We start from the raw sequence: 17,192 nt of genomic DNA, 5'->3' as shown, positions 1-17,192 counted from the left end.
GTCCCTCCCACTCCCTTCCCCTCTCCCTGAACAACCACAAGTCTGTTCTGTGTGTCTGTGAGTTGTTCTGTTCTGTAGAAAAGTTCATTTGTGCCATATTTTAGATTCCACATATAAGTGATATCACATGGTATTTGTCCTCTGACTCACTTCACTTAGTATGATAATCTCTAGTTGTATCTGTATTTCTGCAAATGATATTATTTCATTCTTTTTTTTGGCTGAGTAGTATTCCGTTGTATATATGTCCCACATCTTCTTAATCCATTCATCTGTTGATGGACATTTAGGCTGCTTCCATGTCTTGGCTGTTGTGAATAGTGCTGCTATGAACTTGCAGGTGCATGTATCTTTTTGGTAATTTGAAGTTTGGTAGCATCAGTCTTCTGACTCTGTTCTTCTCCTTTGATATTCCATTGACTACTCTGGGTCTTTTGCTTCTCCATATAAACTTTAAAATCCAGTGTGTTGATATACATAAAGGTTTTTATGTTTTTAAATGGTTGAGAAAAATAAAAAGAAAGGTATTTCAAATGATTTCCTTTCAATTCATTTGAATTTCATGTAATTTCATGAAAATTACATGGAATTCAAATTTGTCTCCATAAAGTTAATTTGTTTACCTATTAAGTATGGTGGCTTTCACAGTACAACAGCAGAGCTGAGTAGTTGTGACAGAGACCATATGGCCTGTGAAATCTAAAATATTGACTATCTGGCCATTTACAGAAGAAGTTTGCCAAGCTCTGGTCTAGATCTTGGGCCGTGACTTAGGCTTAACTTGGTTCTAAGCATGGCCCCTGTAGCCAGACAGCCCATTTTCAAATCCTCCCATCACCATTTACTCACTTTGTCATCTTTAAGATGCCACTTACCCTCTCTGGGCTTGTTTCTTAACTGTAAAGTTGGGGATAATGGCATTTATCATGTAAAATTATTCTGAGGAATAAATATTTCATGTAAGTCCTTGGCACAGTGCCTGGCATATAGAAGCTGCATATGACTACCATGTACATTTTCATCCTGGCTTAGAAAAAATATTACCAAAATGGTCTCAAATCTCTGCCCCACTAATTTGTCTACCCCCGCCCCCCCGAGTCCCAGAGTGATGATCATCTTAAAATTTAACATGTCTCTTCAAAAACCAGTCACAGCTTCCTCTTGCCCATGAAGTAGCCTGGCATTGACAGCTTCCCCATCTGTGCAACCTCACCCACCGTGCCCGCCCCTCCCCTGATTCCCAGTGCTCTCTGCTTGTCCACACCTCTGTGCCTTCCCATCATGTGGTTCTTTCTGCCCAGAGACCTTTCTTCTGGGAAGTTCTAAAGAGTCGCTGGGATTTGGGGGCAGGTGACAGCCAACATTCCTATTACTGGCCCCAACGTGGAAATCAGTGCCTGATCTTACGTGGGTGTGAGATGGAAACATACCCATATTCCTCATGAAACTCCAGATAAATTCTTCTCAGGGTCAAGAGTTAAAGCTGCAGGGAATTTCCTGGTGGCCTAGAGGTTAAGGAGTCAGCGTTGTCACTGCCATGATTTGGGTTTGATTCCTGGCCGGGGAACTTCTGCATGCCCTGGCAAGACCCATGCCCCCACCCCCACCAAAAAAGAAAAAGCTTTAGAAGGTGAGTGGGGTGGAAAGGAAATCAAGCCCTCTCCTCCAGGTCAGGCCTCCCTTTGGCCTTATCTGATGCCATATGGGGATTCTTGCATGGTACAAAGAGCATGCACCCTGGACACAGAACTGGGTGAGGGGAAGCCAGGGAGCCACACTTCTGATTACATGTCAGTATAATAAAGGTCTCGTGAAGCTGTTTGAGTGAGGTCAAGATTACATAACAAGGTGAAAAAAGCTCATGATGCGCCATTAAAGGGAGCTGGTAGGATACACAACTGCATCCACACTGATTGCAACTGAATGAAAAGTGTGACTGATCTGGAGCCTGAGTGATGGCAGACACAAGAGCATGAACACACCAGCGTCTCCTGGTGGCAGGGATAGCAGCTCCACGGGTTCCTTAGCTGTTTTTGAACTCTACTATTATTTGTGCATTTAAAAAACTTAAATGTTTTATGGGAAAACTCATGGCTTATAAAGTGAGTCATTGGACATAAATTATATTTTTTTAAAGTAAAAACAAGTAAATGTTTTAATAGAGTGGCCTAAGGGAGTTCCCGTCATGGCTTAGAGGGCCAAGGACACGATGTTGCCTCTGTATGGATGTGGGTTCCATCTTGGCCTCGCTCAGTGGCTTAAGGATCTGGTGTTGCCACAAGCTGTGGCATAGGTCGCAGATGCAGTTTAATGGCTGTGGCTGTGGCCGTGGCGTAGGTTGGCAGCTGCAGCTCCAATTCAACCCCTATCCTGGGAACTTCCATATGCAGTGGGTGTGGCCCTAAAAAGAAAGGAAAAAGAAAAGAAGAGGCTCTGAAGTAAGTTGGGACAAGGACGGTGTCTTTGCAGTCTCCCCTCCTGCCTTTTCTTCCCCTTCAGTAAGACCCCTCGAGATGGCCCCTGTCCAGTCATTATGTGCAGTCCTGGCTGCTGGGAATGCTGTGAGGAGCCCTTCCCCCAAGCTCCCGTCACCCTTCAGACTGTTCTGGAACGTCCTCTACCTTCCCTGATATGTCCTGGGTCTCCAAACAGCAGCAGCAATTTGTCCACCATCGCTCTCCTCAAGAGTTCTGCCCTTTGCTAAGGAAGCAATAAAGAAATCTGTGATACGGTCCATACTCATTATATAGGGCTATCGCTGACCCCTCCCAGATGGCACTTTTGCTTTTCAGCCTGGGGATTCTGCTTTAATAGGTTGCATTAATGGAAGCACGATTCCCCAAACAGTGGAGGTGCTAGTTGGAGGAACAGAACCTGGTGGGGACGAAGGGCATGAAACCTGAAAATCTGGGTGGGAGTTAACTCCAATGAAATAACCTGAACTACTTTTACTTTCTTCTAGGAACCATACAGGCCCATACCTCTCCTGAAGAGAAGGCATTGGAAGAGCAGCTATGGCCAGAGGTCAGGGCCCTGACCTCTTGGGAGGGAGTGCATGTTCCCTGCTAGGGGGGGGATCTAAGTCTTGCTGCAGGTTGGCAGGTCCCTCCCTGAGGCCTTGAGGGAATGGGCTGGTCCAGCTGCTACCCAAGGGACAGTTGGGCTGCCTGGCAGAGCGGAGGCAGCAGAACTGTGTCTCCTGGAATTGGAGGCTCATCATCCCCCCAGATTGAGCAGGTGGTTCCCAGAAGTGTCCAGCAAGACTTATAAATGGGCTGGTTATCTCTGTGAACCTTGAAGCCAATGCTGTGAATTATCTGGAGGCATCTGGGTGAGGTTTTCCCAGAACATCCACAAGATAAGCGTTGAGAGTAAATGCTTTATCTCTTACTGAAATCAGTAATTCTCAAGAAATTCACTTGTGTCTCCTGGTGACAGAGAGAGGTGGTCAAGCCACTCATTTGCCCCCCCCCCCATTGGAGTATTTCCCCTTCCAATCTCAATTCTGGGGAGAAAACACATGGTTTCTGTTCCCCAAGCCCTCCATGTGATTCACAGACACAGAGGATGCTCTGGCTTGGCATGGGCATCTGAGGAGGCCATGTGGTCTTAAGGACCCCAACACTGGTCATCTAGTCCCTCCTCTGCTCTCAGCAGCCCCTTTGGGCTTAGGACACGGGCCAATCTGGGGAGGATGTGAGAATCCCCAGTCTCTGCTTTATCCAGTTACTAGCAGCAAATGAACATAATGCCTCATATACCTGCTTATGTGTAAAGATGAAAGTAGATAACACCAAAAATATAATATCGCAGGGTGGATTTTTTTAAACTTTTTAGTCTAGATATATTGAGTCTCTTCCTAATTATTTTTGTTGTGGTAAAATATGCTTAACATAAAATTGACTGTTTTTGTGTATACAGGTCAATGGCATTAAGTACATTCATGTTGTTTTGCACCTGTTACCACTATCTGTCTCCAGAATTTTCTCATTCTCTCAAGAATTGGTTTTTATTCTTTATCATTCTCCCTTCCTCTTCACCCTACTGTTCTGAGGCATCCCTACCTGCCACGTGCTAAAAATCATCGTCAGTAGGCACATGTCCCCTTTTACTAGACAAGCTGGGTCTGGGGTTGGAAAATCATGACCATGGACAATTGTTGCTTCTGGATTTTGAGCCTGGGAGAAATCTTTCTACACCAAGATTTCAGACATGCAATATTTCGGGTAGCTGATGTTTCTGATGTTTGTTTGTAGTGGCAGACCCTGAAGAGTTTCCTCTTCTCATGCACCTCGAAGAAGTCAGAACCCCGTGTGCCTTCGAAGTCAGGTACGTGACCCTGAGCCGTGAGCCAGGAAGGCCCGTGTTTTCTCCCTGGAGTGGCCAGCAGAAGCTCCAACCATATTCCTCTTGGATCATTTGGCCAGTCAAGTCCTCCCTCTTCTCCATGCTTAATCCCTCATATCTCCTCTTTGCCCCCTTCTGTCATTTCTGTGGAGGGACACAGCCCAACACACCACTCAGGGATAAAACTAACATGGCCCCATGGTGGTTGCCCTGGGCGCTCACCTCCCGGAACTCGCCTCTAGGTAGGTTGGAGCTTGGTCCCTCATGGGCCTTCCCCAACCCTGTAATGTAGCCACTGTAACAGGAGCTGCTCTAGACATATTATTCCTGTAATTGCCTAGTCCATCTAATGCCCTGATGCTACGAATGTTGCTCCTGAGCTGGCCCTCTTCTGCAGCTTCATCCTATCACGTGGCTGCATCATAGACGGTACTTAATGACTTCATGTTTGTACTGACTTATCAGGGTTTCCGGTGAAACATGCTGTTCTTACAACTCTGTTATGTAAGGAGTGTGCAGAGAAAACAAAGTTGACATAGTTCTTAGGAAGTGGCTTCTTTAGGAGGCTTGCCTCTAATGCCCTGGTAACATGCCCGAGGAGTATGACAGTGGTTTCTAGGGAGACTTAATTCTAAGAATGCTGGTGGTTCTGGCGGGTCCCAGGGCTTCCTGGTGTACCGTTTGCATACAGCTTGCATCTGATGTTTATCTGATGTTTATGTGTGTTCATAGGCTCTAAATGCCATTCTCTGGAAAATCTTCAAACTAACATGACCCCCTTTTGAACCCAGATGGTTTTCATTTTAATTTGTTGCTCCCTTACTTATTAATGACGGCCCCAAAAGGCAGAGCCAAGGGAAGGAGAGAAGCTATAGGCAGAAAGAGGGCAGGGTGAGAGGGAAGCGAGGGCCGTGGAGGGCCTTCCATGGGACACCTGTTTGGAGATCTGAGTCCCGTTCACAATGTGACCTCCAGAGAGGAGGGAGCCCCTTTCAAGAAGAGTTTCCAGGGCTCCCAGCGACTGCCTGGTCTTCAGCCTTCCATTTCTATGGCCAGCAGACCCAACCCTGGCTGCCGTCCTTGGGCTGGGGGACCTGAGTCTGCTTCTCCCATTTGGTGTGGGTACCATCTTGGGAAACCAGATCTGACCTTCTTACAGGAGTTTTTCTCTTTGCAGTCCACTCTCTGAGGCCTTCTGACATTAGATTTGTGGCAGCCATTGGCCATATGGAAACTGTGAGTATTTCAAGGAGATGGACGTGGGAGGTGGGGTTTGGGACGCGTGACCCTCTGAATGAGCTCCTGGTAAGCAGGCAGAATGTTTCATCATGTTTCATCTGCAGAGAGAACATCAGAGAAGTCAGATGAAATCCCCAAATCTCGGGTTCTGAGTTCTGGTGCTTGTTTTTTTTCTAAATCAAGTGACTGCCTCCCTTTACCTTAGGGTGAAGAAATGTTTGGAGTTTCTCATTCGTAAATTGATCCTCTGGACAAATTAAGTCACAGGTCACACAGAATTTTAAAAAGAAGCGTTTAGGAGTTCCTGTCTTGGCTCAGCAGTAACAAACCCGACTAGGAGCCATGAGGACACAGGTTGGATCCCTGGCCTCCTTCAGCGGGTTAAGGATCTGGTGATACTCTGAACGTGTGGCTGTAGTGTAGGCCGGTGGCTATAGCTCCAGGTCGACCCCTAGCCTGGGAACCTCCATATGCCATAGGTGTGACCCTAAAAAGCAAAAGGCAAATAATATAATAATGTTTTAAACTTTCTATTCATGAGATAAAGAACAGAGATGGCCTTACCTGTTTGATAAATGTTTACAAATACATTCATCTTTGCCAATAAGTTTTAAGTGGTATCATTTTATACAGTCAAGTAACAGAGAAAGAAAGCGCTAAGGAGGGGAAGATGGACAGACAGGAGAGAGAAGGGTGAGCGGAAGGAGAAGAGGGTAGGAGAGCCGGGCAGAAGCCCAGTGTGAGCCCCTAGTCAGTCCTGGCTTCCACCATCCCGCCTGCCCTGGTCTCAGCAGAGCTCGGCAGCCCGGCTGCCCCCCAAGTCCTAGCAGCCCCCAGCTGAACAGACCACTCATGATGTCCTGAGCTCTGCCCCAGCTGCTGCTCCCCTACCTGAGCCAGGACGCCCCCTCCTCTCCCCTCCAGTGTCCCCCTCCACCCCTGCCTGCCGCATCTCCTTCCCAGGGTCCTCCCTGCAGCCCCTGCCCCTGAGCCCAGCCTGCCTCCTCATGGCAAGCTCCCTCCTGCCACTCCGCACCCAGTGCTGGTCTTAGGTAAAGGATGACTTTGCGTTAGGAAACTGACCAGGGCCCCATGAAATCTGACAGCCAGGCTCCCCACCTTGGTTCTAGTCTACCTGTGATGGTGGTGTTCAAACTGCACGTGTGACTCTGTGCGTGTGTGTGTATGTGTGCATGTGTGTGTGTGTGTGTGTGTGCACGTATGTGGATGAGGGTACAGGTGGCACTTTCCCAGTGGGAGAGATGCAGAGATGGGAAACGGGAATAATGAGAACGGAGGTTCCCTGTCACTCACAGCACAGGGACCCTGCTGAGCCTGTGCGTCCCTGCGTGCTGATGGTTACATTGTGGAGCCAGGAATGGGTGACACTCGCTGGAGGACTCAGGCAGGGAAACTCACTGCCAGGAAGCCTCCATCCCAATCAGCTTTCTAAACTTAAACCAATCAATGACTTTTGGTCCCAGCTCCTCCGAAAGCCTTCTTGCGCTCATGCATTATTCAGCCCCACGGCTCCTGCTGTCACTCAGCTCACCCCTTCCCCTCCAGAGCCCCAGGCCCTTCAGTCCGGAGGGGCTCCCAGCCCCAGAATCATTATCATGACACTGACGGCACCTCTGCCTTCAGGATAAGCCCGGAAAGCACAGTTCTTCGGAGGCAGCCTTCCTCGGTCTGCCCCTGAGAGGCAGCTGTCATGAACTTAGCCTGTTTTATAAAAGACATCAGGCCAGGGAAAAATAATAGAAGATGGTGACACTAAAAAGACCCAAGTCCGGGCGATGCTTTTGCTTCAAGTGCCCAGAGTTTCCTGTAACCAAGGCAGCAGTCCCTGGGACCATCGCTGGCACTTTATGCTTGCTCTGGACCTGCTGTGTAAATATTCCGGAAAATTATTTGCAAACTATACTTGTGATCCGTGTTCGAGATAAGAAAAAAAATCAAAACAACCAACACACACGTACGTATAAAAATTGAAGATCCAATTCGCATCTCCTCTCCTCTTTCCTCAATACACACACACTCCAAAATACAGGGTGTGTGTGTGTGTGTGTGTGTAACCTAAACAGGGTTACACCGCAGTACACCATCTGTGACTTTTGCTCCCCTTAGTTAAGAGTCACGGGTGTTTTCCATGCCAGGGAGGTTATAATCCCCAGCCTCAAATTCCTTGGGGCCGAGGCTTGTGTCTTAGTTGTACGCCTCTAGCGCGCAGCCCACGTAGCCCACGAAGCACCTGGCGGGAAAACAGCAACATGGGAGTTTGCTGGGGTGTCCCCGCTGTCCCCGGGGACGTTTCCCTGTGCTCGCCCCCACCCTCTCCATCTCGTTCTTCTCCTTCTCCCCCGTCCTTCCCCCTCACCACCCCACCCCGCTTTTCTGAGAAAACCTCTGCTGTCAATCAGGTCCCCTTTGGTTGGGCCAGGCTGTGCCCCTTGCCCCCGGCCCCAGAGGCTGGCCTCCCTCAGGACTTCACTGTCTGGCACCTTAATGATCCATGTACTTGCCTTTTAGTGATTTTGGTTTTTTTGGTCTAATATGTTACCTTTCCCTGGAAATTTTGCCTCTCATGCTCCCTCTTACTGAGACCTAGAGACAACTCCATCCTGGTTGGCGGAAGGTCATGGTCGCCCTGCCTCCCAGGAGGGGTTTTAAGACTGACTGGCTGTCCTTGGGGCTGGGTCATTCAGGACAGGCAGGCTCCTTAAAGGGAAGCCACTGCAGGCTGGGTGCAGGAAGTGTGGGTACCGTGTCACCTGCCACCACCACACCTGGAGACAAATGTCTTCTAGGCATTTTGTATCGGAACCTGTGAAAATAATACCACTGACGACAGCTAAGGAGTCTGAGCTTTCTATGCACGGGGCACAATTCCAGGCACCCCCAGGACCTCCCCAAAGACCAGGGAGCCTCTCCAGAGGGCCCTGTGCTGTCCAGCATTTACCAAGGGGACGATCAGAAATGTACCTTGTTGGTTCAAAACATAGTTCTGCAGCAAGGATTTATTGATGTGTCAATAATTTATTGATGCTTTAGGCTCTGCTCTAGATATGAGGAATGGGATCAAGAACAAAACAAACACCAATTCCTGTCCTCATGACGCTTACATTCAAGGCAGGGGAGGCAGATAATATACAAATACAATTTGAATTACGGGAGGTCACAATAAAACAGTCTCTTCGGTTTCTATGTAGGATGTTAATATTCCACAGAGATGCATTTACACCCCCTGTGGCTCAGCGTTAGGACCAATATGCTTTGGAAAAAGACTTTCTCCTCTCCCTGAAAAATAGACCGGGTTGGTTTGGCCTTTTTCTGGATCCTCGGGTTCCCTTTGGTCAGGGGGAGGGGTGTCTGGTAGGCAGCTGGGGTCTCCCGAGGCCCGTTCTGCCACCTGCCCTGGCCATGATGCTCACACCCTGTATCTTTTCCAGCCTCCAGACTCAGGGACGGCTGACCCGCTGAAGCAAAACTGGTAACTGTCCTGGAACCACAGAGTGATGGAGCTGAGGGGAGCCTCAGAGCTGATCGGCTCTCATCTCCTTGCTTCATTGGCAGGGAAACCTGGGGACCAGGGAGGAGATGGCTGCCCCAGGCTCCTTAGGAGCAGGTGGCAGAGCAGGGACCAGGATACAGCCTCCTGTGTCCCACGAATCCTCCCCCCTCACCTCTGGCTCTCCTGGGTGGACCAGAGGGGAAAGTGGAAGAGGCTGAATGCCGGATTCTTGCTTCCTCCCTCCAGTGTCCTCGCTCTGCTCTGGGGGAGGCAGGCAAGGTTGGACCAGGGTCAGACTCATTTGACACAGGGCTCTGTGTCCCCTTCCAACTTTGGATCAGACTAGAGTGGGTGGGGAGGAGGGTCCAGAGCTGCTCACCCCATTACCATCTGAGAGGTATGTCTCTTCTGTCCCCAGGAAGGATTAATCCAGAGCCAGAGCAATGCTGAGCCAACACTTGCTATGAAACAGATGCAGTGGAGGGCAGGGGTTGGTAGGTGGCCAGCGCAGTCTGATGCTTATATGTCCGCTTCTACTTGCAGGACTGAAAATAGACCCCCGCAGGCGTGCATGGGAGTGGTGACAGGTGAGTTCGGGGTTTTCATGGCCAGAATCCAGATTGTCCCTGTCCCTCCTGACACAGCATTTTGGTTAATGAAGAGGATATACCCTATTGGCCACTTTGTCACGGAGCCTGAAGAGAAAGGGGGAGGCATTCTGAGAGGACAGATGGGGAGCCAGGGTGGACAATGTCACATTCCCTCAAAGGAGGCCACAAGAAATGTGTCCCAGGGTCTCTGAGTGAAGAGACCCCAGGAGGCATTGGGTTAAGGACAGGGGACATGGGAGAGGGGTGACGTGGGGGGTGTCGAGCCAGAGTCCTGAGGCTCCTTCTCCTCCAGGACCCCAGGGCCAGCCCTACAGCACTTTTGTGTGGGATACCGGCCACCCTTCACTGCCCCACCCCCGACCCCCCACCACACCCATGAGACCACTCAGCTCTCATTTGCAGTTTATTTCATTTTGTAATGACGCTCTTACAAAATAAACACATCAATGGGGTTCAGGAAAATGAAATGAAAAGAATAAAAACCAATTGTAATCCCACCATCTGGAGATAATCATTGTTAGCATCTTGGCCTTACTCCCACATCTTGGCCTTTTTTTATATGAATATGCTTAGGAATATGGTATCTGTCACCTGCTTTTTTTTCTTCACTTCATCTCAGAAGTCTCTTGCAGCTCGATTAAGTCATCCCAAAACCTCCACGTCCCTTACTGCCAGCTCAATTAGGCTGGTGGATAGAGTCCCTTATGCTCAAAAGTCAAGAGCAAGGAAATCACCTTTCACTCCATAATTAGAGCGAGGAGACACGGGCCGCGGTGCGAGTGCTCTGCTGGGCTGACACTTGAGCATAATGACAAGTGAGGTAGCTGGTGCCTGTCAGTTCAGCTGGTGAGTTCCACCAAGGGCCGGGGAATTAGGAGGCTCCCCGCAAGGCCAGGGATAAATAACATACATGAGTCCTGCCTTCAGCCCTCGCCATCCGGCAGGGGAGGCTGAGGCCTGGTACCCAGCCCTCCAGGATCTGATTGACAGGTGAGGGGATATTGATGACCAAAGGGGTGGGAGTGTCCCCTTGCAAAGGGTCAAAGAGTTCTGAGAGAGGAGGCCCCTATGATTTGGTGACTGTCCCAGCTCAGGCTAGGTTCGGCCCTGTTTCCCTTTAGACAGTAGGAAAAAAGAAATGAGATGGTGGTGTCTAGGAAGATAGGTGCGGTTTAGACCCTGAAACCACAAGCACAGCTATTGCTTTGCCTGCTTTCTCAATGTGTCTCCATTTTTTTTTTTTTTTTTTTGTTATTTCCATACCTACCCAGTCACAAGTCCTGATGCTCCCCAGTTGAGAACAGAAGTCCCACTTGGCTAGTGGTGTAGCAGAAGGTAGCGCAGTGAGGGCAGCTCGGACCATGCACCTGAATGCCCTCAGAGGCAGGACTCCCCTGGAGCTGCCATCAAACCAAGCCTATCTGAGGGGTGCAAGGGAGCAGCACACTGGGCAGCACGCTGGAAGCTCAGCTGGGTGGCCAAGGCCACCTGCAGGGGCTCAGCTCACGTGTCCTGCAATCCCACAACCTAGAGCTCTGCAAATCTACCTGCGCACTCGCCCCCCATGGCCATTTTGCAGATGGGAAAACAGAGTCCCGGGGAGGGAAACCGACTCTCCCAAGGTTAAAAGGTCAGCATGTGACAGAGTCCCTGGGAACCGAGGTGGTCCAGCCCCGCGGTCCACGCCCTTTGTCCTGATCCCACTAGCAACCCAGAGAGAGGCAGTGAGGACAGACCAGGTACACAGCAGACCTAAGACAAATGATGGGCAGCTTAAAGTAAAAACATCCAATTTGTGTGTGATGGCAAGGAAGCAATGCATTACAGATGCCTTTAATTTGGAAAGCAGGTCTCTGAAAGCTGGAACCCCAGCTCTTCCTGTTCTGCCATTCATCCTCACAGGCTCTCCTGCGGGGAGGGAGAAAAAGGGTCCTCCCTGCCACCTGCCCACTCACACGTGTACACACACACACACACACACACACACACACACACACACACACAGAGTCGTCCACACTGTCCCTGTCGTCTGCAGCTGGTCTCAGAGCCTTCAGTTTTCCCACTGCATGTGGGCACGCGCTCATTCCGCACACTGGCCAGGGCTCTGAAAGGGAGCTCGATAGTTTGGGTTGAGGATGAAGAGGATGCAGTCCCACGTGGCTTGAGGGCTGCCCACGCTGACAAAGCCCAGGGACCCCCCCCTCCCAGCCCCGCTCTCCCGCCCCCTCCCTGTCTGCTGCCTGCATGGTGTCCACTCCCTTCAAAGGCGCCCCCTCCAAAGCCACCTTCTGGACTCTGCTGCCACAGAGCCCCAGGTACTCATGGACGAGGGCCAAAAGGGGGACTGGGGAGGGGCCACCTCCCTGCTGTGACACTCTCCGTGGCTCTGCGCTCTCCTCTCTCTCAGGAGCAAGGCACAACCTAACTGCACCTGACAGCACTATTTTTAGCAGTCCCCTGGCTGTCAGCTCTGGGGCGCGTTCTCTGTGTGTTCCCCAGAGCCTTCCCACCCTGCTGTCACTCTCAGGGGATGGGAGGGGGAGGGGGAGATAGCCTGCCTGCCCGCCTGGGTTCTTGTCCCAGCATTTTCCCTACGAGTCGATAGAGCCGGACAGTGAGAAGCTTTGGCGGCCAGGAGCTCAAGGTCAGATCCCAGCCACTTTGTGAGAACTTGGGGAGCTGGGTTAATGTCCCCCAGCCTCAGTTTCCCCTTCACACCCACCTAAGGTGCTGAACTCTTGGCCCAGCCGAGCACTTGACAAATGTTCATTTTTTCAGCTCTGTTCACATCAAGAGGCCTGCTATGAAGTTGACCTCATAGCCCAAGGCAGGTCGTGCTATGGACCAGGGGCAATGACCCCATCCCCAAGGGGGTCAGTCTTTACAAGCGACTTCCAGCTGCCAAGACTCTGGCCTCAAACCAGCTCTCTCTTTAGTCCTTTCAGATGTCATCAGACACTTCAGTCCATCTGTTCTGAGGCCCGTGTGCACCCCTGGAAAGGGAGCGGTACCCCACGATGGTGCTGAGTAAGCTCTTTTTCTGGCTCTTTCCAGGGCTGTGAACTCCTATCAGTCTTAGGCTTCTAGACAGGGTGGGGGCCTGGAAAAGTCAAGAGGCTTAAAGATAGAAATCTCTGTTAAGTCAAAGCTGAAATGTGTCTCCTGCGATGATTTTAGTGTTTTGATGGGTCAAACCTAAAACGTCAGGTCAGCATCTGCTCTCCAGAACCCAGGAGGGGTGCTGTGTAGCCTTCCGCTCAGAGGCTGGCACCTGGGCTGGGGCAAGGGACTTCCGGCCCTCCACTAAGTTGTATTTAACTGATTTTTCTCTCTGCTTCCCTCCCTCCTTGCAGAGACTTGTGGATGCAGGCAAAAGAACTGGTGAGGAGCATGAAAGGGAACCAGGTGAGAATCCATCTGACTCTGGAGGGGCAGGGGGTTGTCCGGATCTTCTGTGAGGCAATCAGACCAAACAAACCAAGCAGCAGAGGCCCAGGTCCATGGGCCCTGACCTTGGCAACCAGTGTGGCCCGAGCCTTCTAAGACCACCCTTCCCATGCTGATTCTCTGGAGGCCAGTAAAACACAGGGCCACTTCTTATGTTCCCAGTATGGTCCTGCCAAGAGTTACCAGATGGACTCAATAGCTTCTCACTCAGGGAGGGGGGTTGAGAGCTTGGATTCCAGAGGGAGACCAGCTTGAGTGTGAATCCCGATTTTCCACCCGTTAGCTATGTGATGTTGGGTAAGGGGCTTAACCTCTAAGCCTCAGTTTCCCCATTTATGAAGTGGGAGTAGCAAAAGCACCTGGAGCACAGGGTTTAGGGTGGATTAAATGAGATGCTGGATGTGCCTGGCAGAGTCAGCGCTTGGTGCAAGCTGTTAGCCATCATTGTCCTTGAAGGAGCCATTGCTCTTAGGATTAATTACCATCCCCGTTTTAATTCTTGGGTGGCGGCCTCTGTAACAAACAGGCTGGGGCCCTGGTTCCCACTCTCCTAGCAGTTTGGATGCTCTTTGCACAGTAACTCATATGTGATTTTGTGATAAGCCTCCTCTAATCTCTTGTGCTCTCCTCGTGGGCAAGTATCAAATCAAGGCAAGCCTTGCTACCAAGCTGGCTCTCCCAGGGACTGTGCCTGGACCCTGGGAGCAAGGGAGACCACTGTCTGGGCCAGCCGTGCATTCATTAAGCGTTGAGGCGATCAAGCCTGGTCTTTCCAGGCTATGCATGCACAGGGACAAATGTAGAAGCGAAGCTATAAAGAGTTGCTTCCCCTTAACCAGAGACTTCCTGAATTTCTGGAATGATCACAGCATTCTGGAAAATGGCTAGGAGGGCTGGAATCCAATCCTGTCGTGCAGATGAGGAAACTGAAGCCCCAGCAAGTCATGTGACCTGTCCCCGTTCACTCAGCCAGTTAGAGCTAAAATCTAAAGTGCCTGGTTTAAAATCCAATGCTCCTCAAGTGTACCGTGCTGCCTCTTAAAAAACAGAGGTTTCTTTTTTATTCCCCAAGTAACACACGTTTATTAGAGAAAGATCAGCAGAAACAAATCTGACTAGCATCCATGAGGACACAGGTTCCATCCCTGGCCTTGCTCAGTGGGCTAAGGATCTGGCGTTGCTGTGAGCTGTGGTGTAGGCCGCAGACGCGGCTTGGATCCCACATTGCTGTGGCTGTCGTGTAGGCTGGTGACTACAGCTCACATTCGACCCCTAGCCTGGGAACCTCCATCACCGCGGGTGAGGCCCTAAGAGACACACACACACACACACACATCAGAAAACACAGGTAAACAAAAAAATATGAAAACCATCCAAAACTGACCTTAAACCTGATGCCCAAAGATAATTACCATTCACAACCTGGCATGTATTCCCTTCTATATTTTTTTCAAGCACATATATCTGCAAATATTTTATCAAATAGGGATCTGTATATATTTTATAAAATAGTAGATATAGATACTTTTCATAATCTGCTTTTCTTGCTATCATATTCCCCATGGTAATTATAACACTTTTTAAACGGCAACATGGTGTCTCATCTCGTGAGCATTCCACAGTTTCCATAACAATTCCCTATTTCAGGCATTTGTATTGTTTGCAGTCTTTTACTCTTATGAACATGGCTTCGACATTGTCACTTAGTCTTTCACACATCCTCGTTTCCTTCAAGTACATTCTGGGGAAGTAGAATTGTTGGATCAAATGGTAAGCCTTGAAAAGAAAAGTTTTGGAGTTCCCTTGTGGCACAGTGGGTTAAGGACCCAGTGTGGTGACTGCAGCAGCTCAGGTCACCGCTAGGGTGCAGGTTCCATCCCTAGGCCAAGAACTTCCATATACCACAAAGTTTTGATATAGTTTGCCAAATTGCCTTCGAGAGCAGTTATATAACTTTAAATTCCCACCGTATACTTTATTTGAAAAAGGAAATCCATAAATACAGCCTTTGGAGGGTAGGTATATGAAACTGAAAGACATGAAATGAAAGAAGTTCTTCTGACACCAGTTCTCACCACCATCTCTGTCCTTTTTTCCAGCAACTTGACTTTCAAAATGACTGGAAGCTCATCAATGTGTTCTTTGCTAATACGAGCCAGTGTCACCTGTGTCCTTCTGCCCAACAGGTAAACCAGGCAGAGCGATCGCAAATGCTGGGGTGGGTGCAGAACGAACAGACCAGACCCACCTGGTCTACACCTAGGTCAGAGTTAGGGCAGGCTGGGATGTAGCTAGACAGACAGACAGATATCTAAGGGCTCAAGGAACCCTATCGAGGGACGGGAATTTTTACTTAACCATCCTTCGTATCAGGAAAAGGAAACTGAACTATAGATGAGCTGAGTCAGTGGTCGTTCTGCAACTGAGGAAAATCCTCTTGGTAGTTAAAAAATATTTTGCCTCTTTTAACTCTGATTTTATTTAAACACTGAATTTAGGAAATAAAGCAGAACATGAAGGGTTTGTTTGTTTGTTTGTTTTTGTCTTTTTGCTATTTCTTGGGCTGCTCCCGTGGCACATGGAGGTTCCCAGGCTAGGGGTCAAATCCGAGCTGTAGCCGCTGGCCCACGCCAGAGCCACAGCAAGGCGGGATCCGAGCCGCGTCTGCAACCTACACCACAGCTCACGGCAACGCCGGATGGTTAACCCACTGAGCAAGGGCAGGGACCGAACCCACAACCTCATGGTTCCTAGTCGGATTCGTTAACCACTGTGCCATGAGGGGAACTCCCAGAACATGAACTTTTGACTTCACCTCTTGAACTCCAGTTCACCATGAACTGTTGTTTTAATGGGAAGTTGTCCAGCTGTTCATGTGAATAGACTATATCTTTCAGGCTCTTTGGCGTTTCTAGAAACAGGGTAGGAAATGTGACTTTTTAAAAATATTTGTATACGTGACTCTCTATGACTTAAGTCTTTATTGAAGAGTATCTGGGTGTGGATCAGGTGAAAAGAAGAGAGTGGCTTAGATGCCTAGACTATGGTGATATAATGGCTCCCAGATGACTCTTCAAGAGCCTGAAGCCTGATGGCCACCAAGCTGGCTCTGCCACATAGGGCGGTTCCATTACCTGTCCCCCTGTCCTTTCAGCCATATTCTTGCCTTTCTCCATCGCCCCATGACCCCTGGTCCACCACCAGCACCCCCTTTTCTTTAGTGATGCTGGGCCCTGGGAGAATGCTGCCGAAGCCCACCTTCCCTGACTAGCTCTTGTTAGACAATATTCCCGTGGATCACCAGGTTTGTGGCATAGAGGGCTTGAAGGCTGTTCTATTTCACCTCCATTTGTTCCCAAGCTAAGTGACACGTGCATGCCCTGTTTGTTCTCTGCCCCGCTCCCTCCACTTTGGTCATCATGCACCCCAACAGTTCCTCATGAATTTACACATTCAGGCCCTGAAGTTTGGAGGCGCATCTGGACCCTTCATCCCAAGTGTAGTGGTGTCACTCTTAGGACCTGACTTTCTTTCTTTAGATCAAAGTGATTCCACCAGCCTTTGGGAGGAAGGCCCATCTCCTGTCCTTTGTGTGAGCTTTAAAATTGCCTTGACGTTGGGTTGGCCCTTCCCTGACATGGACCTTCTCCCTTGGAGGAGTTTGCTTTTTTCCTGGTGGATGGCGGGTTGAGGAAGTCAGAGAAAGGACGAAACACCTAGGAAGCTCGGGGAACTCAACACTCGTTTGTGGGAAGCTGGGGTCTAGATGGGACCTTTGTCACTATCATCTTTGCCAGGGGAGGGGGGTTGGGGAGGGGAGGAGACAGGCTGCCATGAGCCTGGGTATCCTTAGCCCCATGTCCCCCATCCCCTTGTCCCCTGTCCCCACCTTGCTCAGCACATTTCTCCTTCCACAGCAAAGACATGTGACGAGCAGCTTGGACAAGCTGACAAGAGTGCTGGACCACCTGCACCAGGAGGTGAGTCTGGCGGTCCCCCAGCTCCGTGGGGTCACACACTGGGGCACTGGAAGGAGC

The 17,192-nt window shown here is 49.9% G+C and overlaps 1 protein-coding gene across 6 annotated transcripts in view; it reads left to right on the top strand.

Moving 5' to 3' along the window:
• Positions 1–17,192, top strand: part of PLB1 (phospholipase B1) — a 184,098-nt gene that overhangs the window by 78,186 nt on the left and 88,720 nt on the right. For 4 of the 6 annotated variants that reach the window (XM_085019712.1, XM_085019714.1, XM_085019713.1 and 1 more), the window contains exons 3-11: positions 2,963–3,024; positions 4,257–4,329; positions 5,525–5,583; positions 9,036–9,076; positions 9,641–9,684; positions 12,645–12,735; positions 13,062–13,113; positions 15,255–15,341; positions 17,073–17,135. In XM_085019712.1, coding sequence (XP_084875838.1) covers positions 2,963–3,024; positions 4,257–4,329; positions 5,525–5,583; positions 9,036–9,076; positions 9,641–9,684; positions 12,645–12,735; positions 13,062–13,113; positions 15,255–15,341; positions 17,073–17,135 — 572 coding nt within the window. Of the gene's footprint in view, positions 1–2,962; positions 3,025–4,256; positions 4,330–4,974; positions 5,068–5,524; positions 5,584–9,035; positions 9,077–9,640; positions 9,685–12,644; positions 12,736–13,061; positions 13,114–15,254; positions 15,342–17,072; positions 17,136–17,192 lie in introns of those variants that run through there. The other 2 variants (XM_085019715.1, XM_085019716.1) reach the window with 2 other exon arrangements.

This window comes from Sus scrofa, chromosome 3 (genome assembly GCF_054392235.1).
Source record: "Sus scrofa isolate SSC_HxYL_T2T_F1_AM1 chromosome 3, Sscrofa_HxYL_maternal_Yorkshire_Landrace_v2.0, whole genome shotgun sequence".
Classification (NCBI taxonomy): Eukaryota; Metazoa; Chordata; class Mammalia; order Artiodactyla; family Suidae; genus Sus; species Sus scrofa.
Note: the sequence above shows the minus strand (reverse complement) of the source record. Positions and strands in the feature narration are given on the sequence as shown.